The sequence below is a fragment of the Salmo trutta genome, unplaced genomic scaffold (assembly GCF_901001165.1).
Source record: "Salmo trutta unplaced genomic scaffold, fSalTru1.1, whole genome shotgun sequence".
Classification (NCBI taxonomy): Eukaryota; Metazoa; Chordata; class Actinopteri; order Salmoniformes; family Salmonidae; genus Salmo; species Salmo trutta.
The window spans coordinates 4,427,859-4,441,886 of record NW_021822911.1 but is presented as its reverse complement, the minus strand read 5'-3'; the positions used below and the strand labels follow the sequence as shown (position 1 = coordinate 4,441,886).

The following is a 14,028-nucleotide window of genomic DNA, read 5'->3' as shown; positions in this document are numbered from 1 at the left end:
ACTTGTCTGTAGCCAATTCCTCCAAAACTGTCACCATGCAGTTTTTAAACAGCTCTGCGTCTGTGAAGGGCATGTTGTGTTTGGTTAGAACCCAGGATGCTTTTAGGAAGCACTTGTGACCTTCTGTTGTTGGGTCAGGCCACGAAGGAGGATTCTACTGCCGTGTTTGTAGGTTGTAGTTAATGCTTCAGTGTTTCTGAGGAGGATTCTACTGCCGTGTTTGTAGGTTGTAGTTAATGCTTCAGTGTTTCTGCTTCAGGCCTCTGTCTGGGGCGGGAAGGCCACTTTGAAAGTACCATGTTTAGATTCATAATGCCGTCTGAGATTGAATTATTTGCAAACAATGACATTTTCATTGCAACAAGACACTCTGGCTTGGCATTGGAGAAAGATGGTAAGATGAATGGATATCTCTCTGTCTGTTCTTCCCTGAAACTTTGATTTTCATTATCCACCTTTCTTTTGTTACTTTTTGAGAGCGACATGTTCTCTTGCTATCAAGCTCATTGTTCTGAATGAATGTTGATATTAATAAAGTAGTGTAGACTACAGTAGGCTACGTAGACCTGTTTTTCCCCACCAATCAACGCACAGAGAAATAAACAAAAAGTTATAATTGAATAGAGATATTGGTGATTTTATGAACTTAATCAGATCTAAATTATTTTATTGTCACTCAATGTACTATGTACTAATCAAATGTGTTAAACATGTTGTTAAATTTGTAGTGTAGGCCTATTAATTGTGCTAATATTATATGCTAATTATGTTCTGGCCCAATCAGAAAAAAATTGTCCCGAAGCCAAATCTATTTGACAAACCCTGTTTTACAGTATGTCATGGCCTTTTCTGGCCAACTGCTGTTATGTTTATGATATACTATGGTGTTGTGTCACTAGACTTTGACCAGATATTATTGCATCCAAAGATCAACTGTACCTAGAACATAGATACAGAGCCACTTGTTATCAGGAAGGTGCTCTCTCAGAACAACGGAAAATATCTCAATGACTTGACATGTTCTGCTTGTGAATTCAGGCTACAAGGTAAGAATCTTCCCAGTGATTATTGTAAAGTGTGTAGAGAAATTAAATGTATGGTGTTATTTTAGTATAGTGACTGACAGTAAAACACTCAGATCTAACAGTCCATTTCACCTGGAACAGTTATGTGACAGTTCAATCATACAAAATGGCGCTAACTGGGCGTAGGCAAGTCACATTCAATAACATATTGTTCATATATTCGTATATTGTGGTTATTTTACAATTTGTATATTTTTATGTATAAGTTGTAAATCGTCTTTCAAAATACCTGTGTAATTTGGTTTGAAACCACTGAACATACTTTTCTTAACATTGTTATAATGAACTGAATTTCGTAACAGCATAATAATATCACACCTGTTGAACAAAGCAACACACTAGAATGAGAGAAATTATTAAAAGAGAAAGTGACTTATTAATATTATATTGTTGTTATTATTATTATTAGTTAAACTACATGGAGAAAAGGTGAAAAATATCAGTCACGACTACATGTTCATGTGATGCATTAAATCACCTGACTGTTTGGATGTATCTGTTAGGAAATGTTTTATTTCTAAGAGATAGTGAATAAAATACAACAATTGACATTCAATAATTAGTTGTCACTTTGTAAATCACAACCAACATGCTGGATCTCTGTTTAGGGGTCACTGCTCTAAAATGAGTCTCTCTTGGAAGAGAGAGGAGGAGGGCCCTGCCTCTAAAAGGAGTATCTCTGGGGAACATGGCATCAAATCTAAGAGGTGAGATTAGTTTTGTAAAGAATTTATGAAGAGTTTATATCCAAAACACTATATCCACCATTTCTTCTCATTTGTGTTTTTTCTTCAGAAATTAAGGCTTATGGGTGTGTAAAATATTACTGTTCTAAGATTTAAAATTCATAGATTTTAGCGTATGACATTTTACTGAGAACATCACAGCAAGATGAAACAAATATTGTTGCATTCTCTAGATTCTGCATTCACCAGATTCTCACAACTCATTTGCGTTATAGAGCCCCACAGTGGAGGTGTCATAATACCCATAACACCTAGTGGTCAAACAGGGAAATGGTTCCAATAGTTTTATAGAGCCCCACAGTGGAGGTGTCATAATACCCATAACACCTAGTGGTCAAACAGGTAAATGGTTCCAATAGTTTTATAGAGCCCCACAGTGGAGGTGTCATAATACCCATAACACCTAGCGGTCAAACAGGGAAATGGTTCCAATAGTTTTATAGAGCCCCACAGTGGAGGTGTCATAATACCCATAACACCTAGCGGTCAAACAGGGAAATGGTTCCAATAGTTTTATAGAGCCCCACAGTGGAGGTGTCATAATACCCATAACACCTAGCGATCAAACAGGGAAATGGTTCCAATAGTTTTATAGAGCCCCACAGTGGAGGTGTCATAATACCCATAACACCTAGCGGTCAAACAGGGAAATGGTTCCAATAGTTTTATAGAGCCCCACAGTGGAGGTGTCATAATACCCATAACACCTAGCGGTCAAACAGGGAAATGGTTCCAATAGTTTTATAGAGCCCCACAGTGGAGGTGTCATAATACCCATAACACCTTGTGGTCAAACAGGGAAATGGTTCCAATAGTTTTATAGAGCCCCACAGTGGAGGTGTCATAATACCCATAACACCTAGCGGTCAAACAGGGAAATGGTTCCAATAGTTTTATAGAGCCCCACAGTGGAGGTGTCATAATACCCATAACACCTAGCAGTCAAACAGGGAAATGGTTCCAAAAGTTTTATAGAGCCCCACAGTGGAGGTGTCATAATACCCATAACACCTAGCGGTCAAACAGGGAAATGGTTCCAAAAGTTTTATAGAGCCCCACAGTGGAGGTGTCATAATACCCATAACACCTAGCGGTCAAACAGGGAAATGGTTCCAATAGTTTTATAGAGCCCCACAGTGGAGGTGTCATAATACCCATAACACCTAGCGATCAAACAGGGAAATGGTTCCAATAGTTTTATAGAGCCCCACAGTGGAGGTGTCATAATACCCATAACACCTTGTGGTCAAACAGGGAAATGGTTCCAATAGTTTTATAGAGCCCCACAGTGGAGGTGTCATAATACCCATAACACCTAGCGGTCAAACAGGGAAATGGTTCCAATAGTTTTATAGAGCCCCACAGTGGAGGTGTCATAATACCCATAACACCTAGCAGTCAAACAGGGAAATGGTTCCAAAAGTTTTATAGAGCCCCACAGTGGAGGTGTCATAATACCCATAACACCTAGCGGTCAAACAGGGAAATGGTTCCAAAAGTTTTATAGAGCCCCACAGTGGAGGTGTCATAATACCCATAACACCTAGCGGTCAAACAGGGAAATGGTTCCAATAGTTTTATAGAGCCCCACAGTGGAGGTGTCATAATACCCATAACACCTAGCGATCAAACAGGGAAATGGTTCCAATAGTTTTATAGAGCCCCACAGTGGAGGTGTCATAATACCCATAACACCTTGTGGTCAAACAGGGAAATGGTTCCAATAGTTTTTCCAATAGAAAACATGAGCTGTCGCACACCCAGATAATGTTTATTTATGTGGAGGTTCTGACTAACGGCTAAACTATAAGCTATAAAAAATAGAGTCCCACACTCCATATATAAACTCCTAGTAATTTAGTGGGTATTTACCAACGTTTCAGCATCACTGTGCCTTCTTCAGGGTGATGCCATGAATACTTGAACCAGGTTATGTAGACAAACAGTGCAGTTAGTGCCACCAATGGCAATAGTGAGGGGTGTGTCATAATTATTAAGTTAATTAGAATGAATTGAGTGAAACTGTTAAAAAAACAATAGTTTCTGGCATATTGAATATATCAGGCTATTGTTATCATATAGAAACATAACTGATAATTGTACATAACATTAGCGTCAACATACATGATTGTTTTATTCAATTTCACATATTTAATTGTTTCCTATTTCAATAAAAACATTTGTTACATGTAATGTTTTGGTTCAACCATAATGCATAATAAGCATCATCAACATGGGAAACATATTGGACGTACTCTGATAAGCTGTAGAAAGAATATATCCATTTAAAACAGAGAACTGTTCATAAGGGCCTGAGATCAAAGTCAATATTCAGACTACTAGGGGTCAATGTTTTTAGACAGGATATCCAGTAAGCCTCCCTTTGTAGTAGTAGGATCTCCATGTTACCTCCTCTCCTTGGTAGAGCAACATGCTCAATGCCTGTGTATTTGAGGGAGGAGATTGGATGGTCAGCTTCAACAAAGTGAGCTGCTATTGGATAGTCAATGTTCTTACACCTGATTGAGCTGCGGTGTTCAGCTATGTGTTGTTTTAATTGTCTTTTCGTTTGTCCTACGTAGGCTTTCCCACATGAACAGGTGATGAGATAGATTACTCCCTTGGTATTGCATGAGATGATCCCTCTAACAGGGATTTTTCTACCTGTATGTGGGTGTCTGAAGACGGATGTTTTTATAGTGCTATTGCACTGTGCTCATGAGCCACATTTGTAGTTCCCATTTGGGATGGGTGTCAAGAGTGTCTGAATGGGCTCAGGGGGCAGGTCAGATCTCACCAAGATATCTCCAATATTGTGACCACGCTTATAGACCACCAGTGGGGTTCCTTATAGACCACCAGTGGGGGTTCCTTATAGACAACCAGTGGGGGTTCCTTATAGACCACCAGTGGGGATCCTTATAGACAACAAGTTGGGGTTCCTTATAGACCACCAGTGGGGGTTCCTTATAGACTACCAGTGGGGTTCCTTATAGACCATCAGTGGGGGTTCCTTATAGACTATCAGTGGGGGTTCCTTATAGACCACCAGTGGGGTTCCTTATAGACAACAAGTTGGGGTTCCTTATAGACTACCAGTGGGGGTTCCTTATAGACCACCAGTGGGGGTTCCTTATAGACCACCAGTGGGGGTTCCTTATAGACAACAAGTTGGGGTTCCTTATAGACTACCAGTGGGGGTTCCTTATAGACCACCAGTGGGGGTTCCTTATAGACCACCAGTGGGGGTTCCTTATAGACTACAAGTGGGTATTCCTTATAGGCCACCAGTGGGGGTTCCTTATAGACCACCAGTGGGGGTTCCTTATAGACCACCAGTGGGAGTTCCTTATAGACCACCAGTGGGGTTCCTTATAGACCACCAGTGGGAGTTCCTTATAGACCACCAGTGGAGGTTCCTTGAAGAGGTGTGTGATTGTTTTGTCTGACTGCAGACTATTCCAGTGCTTTTTCAGGATTGCTTTCATTTTCTCAGAATAATTGGTGTACTTGGTGCAAAAGACGGTTGTTTTTCTTCTTTGGTTGAGTTGTTAGTAATTCCTCTGTTGGTTTTTGAGATATTTTCATCAAGAGTTCTGTCCTTTTAGCCTCTCATTTTGAATTTATCTGTAACTTCTTAGCATTGCTGTCAAAATCCAAACATGTTTCTACCATACAGTTTTCCCATAGGGAATTGTAGAAACCCTTCAAATAAGGGATGTGTTTCGTATAGGGTGGGGTGGCGCGGCGGTCCTTGTGGGCAAATTTTGTCATCAAAGTATGTCATTCTCTGGATTTATGGTGCTTTCAAGACAACTGGGAAATGGGAAGTTCTAATGATGATGTCAGTGATCTTCAGGTCGGAGCTCTAGAAAGAGGCCGAGATCCCCACTTGGAATTTAGAGTTGGATGACCGTTCAAACCGTATTTTCTTAGTTGGAGCTCGTTTTTTTCAGAGTTGTCCTGAACTCACTGAAGTCTGATATTTCCCAGGTTCCAGTTGTTTTGAACGTTGCAGAAGTCATGCTGGATTCACAGCATGGCCAATGTATTCAACCTTTTCTGTTCCTTGGTGTTGCATGTGAATGTTTATCCTTTTAACTTTGGAAAAGAGACCCTTAACTTCTCAGGGCTGCCTGGGACGCTACCGTCCTACCCACGGTTCACACTATTCAACAGCCAGTGAAATGTCAGGGCGCCAAATTCAAAACAACAAAATGTCATAATTCAAAGTTCTCAAACATATGACTATTTTACAGCATTTTAAAGATACACTTCTCCTTAATGTAACCACGTTGTCCGATTTCAAAAAGGCTTTACGGCATAAGCATAAAGTTAGATTATGTTAGGACAGTGAAAACACAAGAAAAACCACACAGCCATTTTCCAAGCAGGAGAGGGGTCACAAAAACCATAAATTCAGCTAGAATTATACACTAACTTTTGACGATCCTCATCAGATGACACTCCTAGGACTCAATGTTAGACAATACATGTATGTTTTGTTCGATAAAGTTCATATTTATATCCAAAAACAGCATTATACATTGGCGCGTGATGTTCCGAAAATATTTTGCCTCCAATACTACCGGTGAATCAACATTTTACAAAAATACTCATCATATAGGTTGATAAAATATTAAACTGTTATTCAAGGAATTATAGATGAACATCTCCTTTATGCAACCGCTGTGACAGATTTAAAAAAAGCTTCATGGGGAAAGCACACTTTGCAATAATCTGAGTACTGCGCTCAGAAAAAGACATCAAGCAATACAGATACCCGCCATTTTAGAGTCATCTAAAATCGCATTCGAAATATTCACTTACCTTTAATGATCTTCATCAGAAGGCACTTCCAGGTATCCCAGGTCCACAATAAATATTGTTTTGTTCGATAAAGTGCATAATTTATGTCCAAATACCTCGTTGTTTGCGCGTTCAGTAAGCTACACCAAATGTAGGAAGCACGGCCAAAATGTCACGACGAAAAGTAAAACATTTTTATATTTACGTTCGTTCAAACATGTCAAACATTGTATAGCATCAATCTTTAGGGCCTTTTTAACTTAGAACTTCAATAATATTTCAACCGGACGATTCTAATGTCTTGAAAAACGTTATGGAACACAGCTACCTCATCACGTGAATGTGCGTCACAAAACCCATTTCATTTTCTGAGTCACCTAATTCCAGGTCCTCTTGTTCGCTCTGTGTTCACCGCAAAAACCTGAAACTAGGTTCTAAAGACTGTTGACATCTAGTGGAAGCCTTAGGAAGTGCAAAATGAACCCTAAGTCACTGTGTGTTAGATAGGCAATGACTTGAAAAGACTACACGCATCAGATTTCCCACTTCCTGGTTTTATTTTTCTCAGGTTTTTGCCTGCCATATGAGTTCTGTTATACTCACAGACATCATTAAAACAGTTTTAGAAACTTCAGAGTGTTTTCTATCCAAATATACTAATAATATGCATATCCTACCTTCTGAGCCCTAGAAGCAGGCAGTTTTATTTGGGCACATTTTTCATCCGAAATCGAAAATACTGCCCCCTATACCTTGACAGGTTAAACGCAGAATTGGACCAGTCCAATCAAAGCCATGGTAGATATAACGTGATTTGACAATTTTATCTGTGGCCAATGACCTTGAGCCTTTTGGATGGGCACTTCTAATGTAACTCTATGGCAGCACCCAATGGGCTTGAATTTTTGAGCTCTCCCTGTAGATTTTGCGGCGACGTAGTGTCTCCATGAGTGACAGAACACTGAGCCAATCAAGGCGCAACTACAGATCCTTACCAACCCCTACGCTCAGTATTTTCCTCTGGCTGCCCCACCACCACAGAAAGCACTGAGCTAGGCTGAAACACCTGCATTTAGGAGCTGCCTAACTCAAGACAACAAAAAAGAGCATGTTTGTATGCAGCTTTATTATTATTTGTTTTACATTGTTTGCAAACTAATATGTGACACGTATTAATAACTAGGCAAGTCAGTACAAATTCTTATTTACAATGACGCCTACCCCGGCCAAACCCGGATGACGCTGGGCCAATTGTGCGCCTCCCTATGGGACTCCCAATCACGGACGGATTCGAACCAGGTACTGGCAGTGTGTTAGACAACTGTGTCAGTCGGGTGCCAATGTATATTGTATGTTGACTTTGACATGTTGTGGCTTTCGGATTTACAATATAAAAGAATATAAATATGAAGACTCGTATTTCACTTACCAGTCTAATGTAACGTTAGCAGGTAACGTTAGAGTCCTCTCCTTTAGCTGTTGTCTCAAAAAAATGTATGCAAGAATATCGTCAGAAATCTCTATACTTGGACATTGATTTAGCTTTTCCAGTATTAGTAGCCATATTGTAAGTTCAAAATTTGCAAAACACTTCGTTTTCATAACTTTCATAACTCACAGATATGCGCAACGCGCTTCGCCATATACTTGCATAAATGGCCAAAAGGAACAAGCAAGCAATTGGTGTGGGATAGGTGAGGCAGGTTTGAGACTGATCTAATGAATTTACAAGAAAAATACACTTTATTTCTCAGCTGCCTCACCTACGTCTTTATGTGAATTAATAACTTTTAAATGCTAAATATTTCCCATAGATGGCAGCATAAGACCACGAAGCATCAGTTAAAGGCTACAAGCAGCAATATGATTGACATAAAATAGCATGCAACCACAGACTATATGTCCCATGATTTTCTAAAATGGTCATTAATTACTTTAGTTAGGTATATATCTCGTATTAGGGCTGTGTTGCTTTTGGGAGAGCAAATAAACAGTGACTATAGCAGGTATTGAACCCCGGGTAAATAATCACTACTCAGAACCTCAACCTCAGTATACATACATTATAAAACATCATCTTAATATCTGATATTGTGAGTAAACAACCTCGGAATAGAAAAGACGAGCGCATCTTCCAGCCCGCCAATAAATGACATAATTCAACCCTCCCGGTTAGTAAATTTACCTCAACATTTGACCTTTAAATTAAATTTACCTCCACATGCCCCTGGCTTGCTCGAGAAGGCAGAGCAGGTGGATGCTGGTTGATGAATTAGAGAATGAATGTACTGGGAAAATACGTTTTTCTCGACCAGAGGTGACTGAATTAATATTCAGGCTTAATGATAATCGTTATATTAATGAAGTGAGCATAAAAACAGGTAATAATAAAAATGAATCATCGTTATATTACTTCACAGTAATCTGTTAAATGCTTTTTCAGTCCTTCCTCTTGCGTTAGCAGTGTGGAAAGGGACAGAAAGAAGCTCACACAGGAGTTTTCCTGTGAGGGGGAGTGGTGGTGTATCCAGGGAGAACTAAACTAATATTCTGAAATATCATTTGTGGTCTTATGCTGCCATCTATTGGAATTATGTAACAACTGCAGTAGTACTGAAAAATGTGTTATTCCTTACTAAAGTAGTAATTACTGAGAATTACTAGTTAATTTTATCACTTACAATCATAAAATAACAACTTATACCATAACAAAAAATTAAACTGACATAAACCAAAATCACTATATATGTAGTTATTTAGTTAATAATTACCAACTTTAGCCGGTCGGTCACATTTGAGAGTGAGGGAGATATATAGCATTTTGCATAAAAAAACATTATTTTTGTCTCTCTGAAATGAAACCATCAAGTGATAGATTTTAAACAAATCCTTGTCTGTGAGAGATTTAATAATTAATACATCATTTCTTTAAACAATAAAAGCTCATTTCTGTAAAGTGATATATAGCATTTTGGAACTCTTCTTATGTTTCCCCATCTGAGATCAGAGTAGATGAGAGATGTAATGTTTGTCTCTGTTGTGTTGAAGCCCAATCAAGCAGGAGAGACCAGCCTCCCCTGTACCCAGCTGTGTGTCCATGAAGAGTGACCGGTCTATGGGTACACCTATAGAGTTTAGAGAGGGAGACTTTTCTACTGAACAAAGGTAAGAAGAACTCATGGGTCATGGTCAGTGAGTTAAACAACACTGTCTCTAGTAATTTCTCTTTTCCCATTTATTTTGGTTGTTTTCATAATCCATAGGCTAATCCTTTAGTCCATTTTCATAGTCCTAAAACAGTGTGTGTGTGTGTGTGTGTGTGTGTGTGTGTGTGTGTGTGTGTGTGTGTGTGTGTGTGTGTGTGTGTGTGTGTGTGTGTGTGTGTGTGTGTGTGTGTGTGTACTCCCTGGATGAGGAGATGTAATCTCATGTTTTGTCCACAGAAACCAACAGGAGAGATCAGAGTCAGAGATTCTCAGTGGTCAGTCTTCCCAGAGTCATCAAACAGACCTGGACTCTATATTCAGTGTATGTGATACTTTTATGAACATTTGTTTTTGTTTATCTCAAGTAAAGTTGATCTGTCAATTATTCATTATTGTGTTAATGAGAAAGCATTTCTTCTCTTGCTTAACTTATTTACTTGATTTATTTTAGTTGCTTGAAGAGAAAATTATGACATTTGTGAAGAACGAGCTGAAGATGTTCAAGAGGATTCTTAGTCCTGAACTCCCAGAAGTCTTTGAGAGTCAGAAGCAGGATGAGGAAGTGGTGCATGCTGAAGATGAGAAGCAGGAGAGCAGTGCCAGAGAGGGGGCTCTGAAGATCACACTGCACGTCCTGAGGAAAATGAACCAGAAGGAGCTTGCTGACACACTGGAGAAAAGTAAGATCTGTCTGCATCATGTTGAATGCTGTTGTATAACATTTAAAAGCTGTGGCTAAAGTACAGCTAAAGTAGCTGTGTAACTCAATGATATTGTAGCAGCCTTAACACAACACCTAGTGACCTCATCAAGTAGCAGAAGGGATGTTTTGAGTAATTTAGAGAGAGAGAGACAACATTAATAATACCATCAATAATACCAATAATAATATAATCAGTCACACCAGTCTGGAATGCATTATGAAAACATTTACACATTTATACAGACAGTTAAGAGAATAAATTATAATTTAAAACTTTATAACAGTCCTACAATACTGTAGTTATTAAAACAGACGTAATATTAATATCCTCTGTGTTATTTCTTCATTCAGATGAGCTTGCTGTGATTTGCCAACGTGAACTCAAATCTAATCTAAAGAAGAAGTTTCAATGTGTATTTGAGGGGATCGCTAAACAAGGAAACCCAACACTTCTCAATAAGATCTACACAGAGCTCTACATCACAGAGGGTGGAACAGGAGAGGTCAATAATGAACATGAGCTGAGACAGATTGAGACAACAACCAGGAAACAAGCAAGACCAGAGACTGCAATCAAATGTAACGACATCTTCAAACCCTTAACTGGACAAGACAAACTTATCAGAACTGTGCTGACAAAGGGAGTCGCTGGCATTGGAAAAACAGTCTCTGTGCAGAAGTTCATTCTGGACTGGGCTGAAGGAAAAGCAAATCAGGATGTTCAATTTGTGTTTTCAGTCCCTTTCCGGCAGGTGAATTTGTTGAAAGGGGACAAACACACTTTGATTGCACTTCTTAATCACTTCTCAATGGAAACCAAACAATCAAGAATCTCCAACTACGACAAGTACAACGTTCTGTTCATCTTTGATGGTCTGGATGAGTGCCGACTGCCCCTAGACTTCCAGAAGAACAAGATCTGTTGTGACGTCACAGAGTCAACCTCAGTGGATGTTCTGCTGACAAATCTCATCAAGGGAAATCTGCTTCCCTCTGCTCTCCTCTGGATAACTACCCGACCTGCAGCAGCCAATAAGATCCCTTCAGGGTGTGTTGACCAGGTGACAGAGGTACGAGGGTTCAACGACCCACAGAAGGAGGAGTACTTCAGGAAGAGATTCAGGGATGAGGACCTGGCCAGCAGAATCATCTCACACATAAAGACATCAAGGAGCCTCCACATCATGTGCCACATTCCAGTCTTCTGTTGGATTTCTGCAACAGTCCTTGAACACATGCTGAAACATAAGAGAGAAGAGATGCCCAAGAATCTGACTGAGATGTACACACACCTTGTGGTGTTTCATACCAAACAGAAGAATGAAAAGTATCTTGGGAAAGAAGAGACAGATCCACACTTGAATAACGAGAGCATTCTGTCACTGGGAAAACTGGCTTTTCAACAGCTTGTGAATGGCAATCTGATTTTCTATGAAGAAGACCTGAAAGAGGCTGGCATTGATGTCAATGAAGCCTCAGTGTACTCAGGATTGTGCACACAGCTCTTTAAAGAGGAATGTGGGCTGTACCAGGACAAGGTGTACTGCTTCGTGCATCTGAGCATTCAGGAGTTTCTGGCTGCTGTATATGTGTTCCTCTCATTCATCAACAACAATGAGAATCTTATGGCCAAACCTCAATCAACATCCAGGAACCTTTCTGTGCTGTTCAGAGACAAGCATAAAGTTACTGTCTACAAGAGTGCTGTGGATAAAGCCTTACAAAGTGAGACAGGAAACCTGGACCTTTTCCTCCGCTTCCTTCTGGGCCTCTCACTGGAGTCCAATCAGAAGCACTTACGAGGTCTACTGACAAAGACAAGAAGCAGCTCACAGAGCCATGAAGAAACAGTCAAGTACATCAAGAAGAAGATCAGGAAGAATCTCTCTCCAGAGAGGAGCATCAATCTGTTCCACTGTCTTAATGAACTGAATGACCATTCTCTAGTGGAGGAGATCCAAAGCTACCTGAGCTCAGGAAGTCTCTCAGAACCCAACCTGTCACCCGCACAGTGGTCAGCTCTGGTCTTTGTGTTGCTGACTTCAGAAAAGGAGCTGGATGTATTTGACCTGAAGAAATACTCCAGATCAGAGGAAGGTCTTCAGAGGCTGCTGCCAGTGGTCAAAGCCTCCAGAGCTGCTCTGTGAGTAAATAAAATGACATATAAGAACTTATCACCAGAAAAAAATATTTAGTGAGTGAAAAATACGTGTTATATTATGTATATAATATTATATTGAATAACATATTGAATCAGTGCATTGATTTTCACATTAGTTTAACATAATGACAATACAATTCCAGGAGACAGAAGATTAATCTATATGTTGTTTGAGAGAATAAACAAAATGCATCTGCCATTGTCCTTCTGCACTACTCGTTAAATTAACAGTGTGTTTGTGAAGTCATGATGATCTCTTTGTCAGGCTGTCAGGCTGTGGAGTCACAGAGGAAGGCTGTGCTTCTCTGGTCTCAGCTCTGAGGTCAAACCCCTCACACCTGAGAGAGCTGGACCTGAGTAACAATGACCTAGACGATTCAGGAGTGAAGCTGCTCTCTGCTGGACTGGGGAATCCCCACTGTAAACTGGAGACTCTGAGGTCAGTATTCCTGTAGTTGGTCAACAAGTGATAACTGTTCACCAGATCCACATTTGTTTACCAGACACACATAGTCCACACCATATGTGTTTGGACAGTGAAGCGTACAGTTTTGAAATTGGTGTTATGCTCCAGCATTTTGGATAGAGATAGAATGTTTAATATTAGGTGTCAGTACAAAATGTTACCTTTTATTTGAGGTTAATGGTGAGAGGTTAGCATGTTTTGTTGTAGCCTCTGTTATTGGTAATGGTGAGAGATTAGCATGTTTTGTTGTAGCCTCTGTTATTGGTAATGGTGAGAGGTTAGCATGTTTTGTTGTAGCATCTGTTATTGGTAATGGTGAGAGGTTAGCATGTTTTGTTGTAGCCTCTGTAACTTTCTCACCCATTATTATTCATGATTCATTCATGATCTTTCTCAAACATGCCTGTCACAGGCTTGATGTAGTCATTACGTTCAAAGAATATGGGACCAAATGTATACTTTTTGACTACTTTAATACACTATAAGTGGATTGGTCAGAATTAGAGGTCGACCGATTATGTTTTTTCAATGCCGATACTGATTATTGGAGTACCAAAAAAAGCAGATGCCGATTTTTATATAATTATGTATTTGTAATAATGACAAAAACAACAATACTGAATGAACACTTATTTTAACTTAATATAATACATAAATAAAATCTATTTAGTCTCAAATAAATAATGAAACATGTTCAATTTGCATTGAATAATGCGAGAAGAAAGTAAAAGTGCCATGTAAAAAAGCGTTTAAGTTTCTTGCATATGAAAGCTGGTGGTTCAATATTCCCAGTTCTTCAGAATTCCCAGTTAAGAAGTTTTAGGTTGTAGTTATTATAGGAATTATGACGCG

General features: G+C 39.4%; 1 protein-coding gene and 1 long non-coding RNA gene across 2 annotated transcripts; both read left to right on the top strand.

Moving 5' to 3' along the window:
* The first annotated feature begins 843 nt into the window (after window positions 1–843).
* LOC115186606 (uncharacterized) lies at window positions 844–9,724 on the top strand. Its single transcript, XR_003875794.1, has 3 exons — window positions 844–1,046; window positions 1,694–1,792; window positions 9,689–9,724. It is a non-coding gene; the product is annotated as an uncharacterized LOC115186606 (long non-coding RNA).
* A 582-nt stretch (window positions 9,725–10,306) lies between these two features.
* Window positions 10,307–12,993, top strand: LOC115186584 (NLR family CARD domain-containing protein 3-like; the record flags this gene model as incomplete). Its single annotated transcript, XM_029746173.1, has 2 exons — window positions 10,307–10,526; window positions 10,901–12,993. Coding segments are annotated over 2 exons (2,016 nt in total), but the record flags the coding sequence as incomplete, so codon positions are not given.
* Between the last annotated feature and the right edge of the window lie 1,035 nt (window positions 12,994–14,028).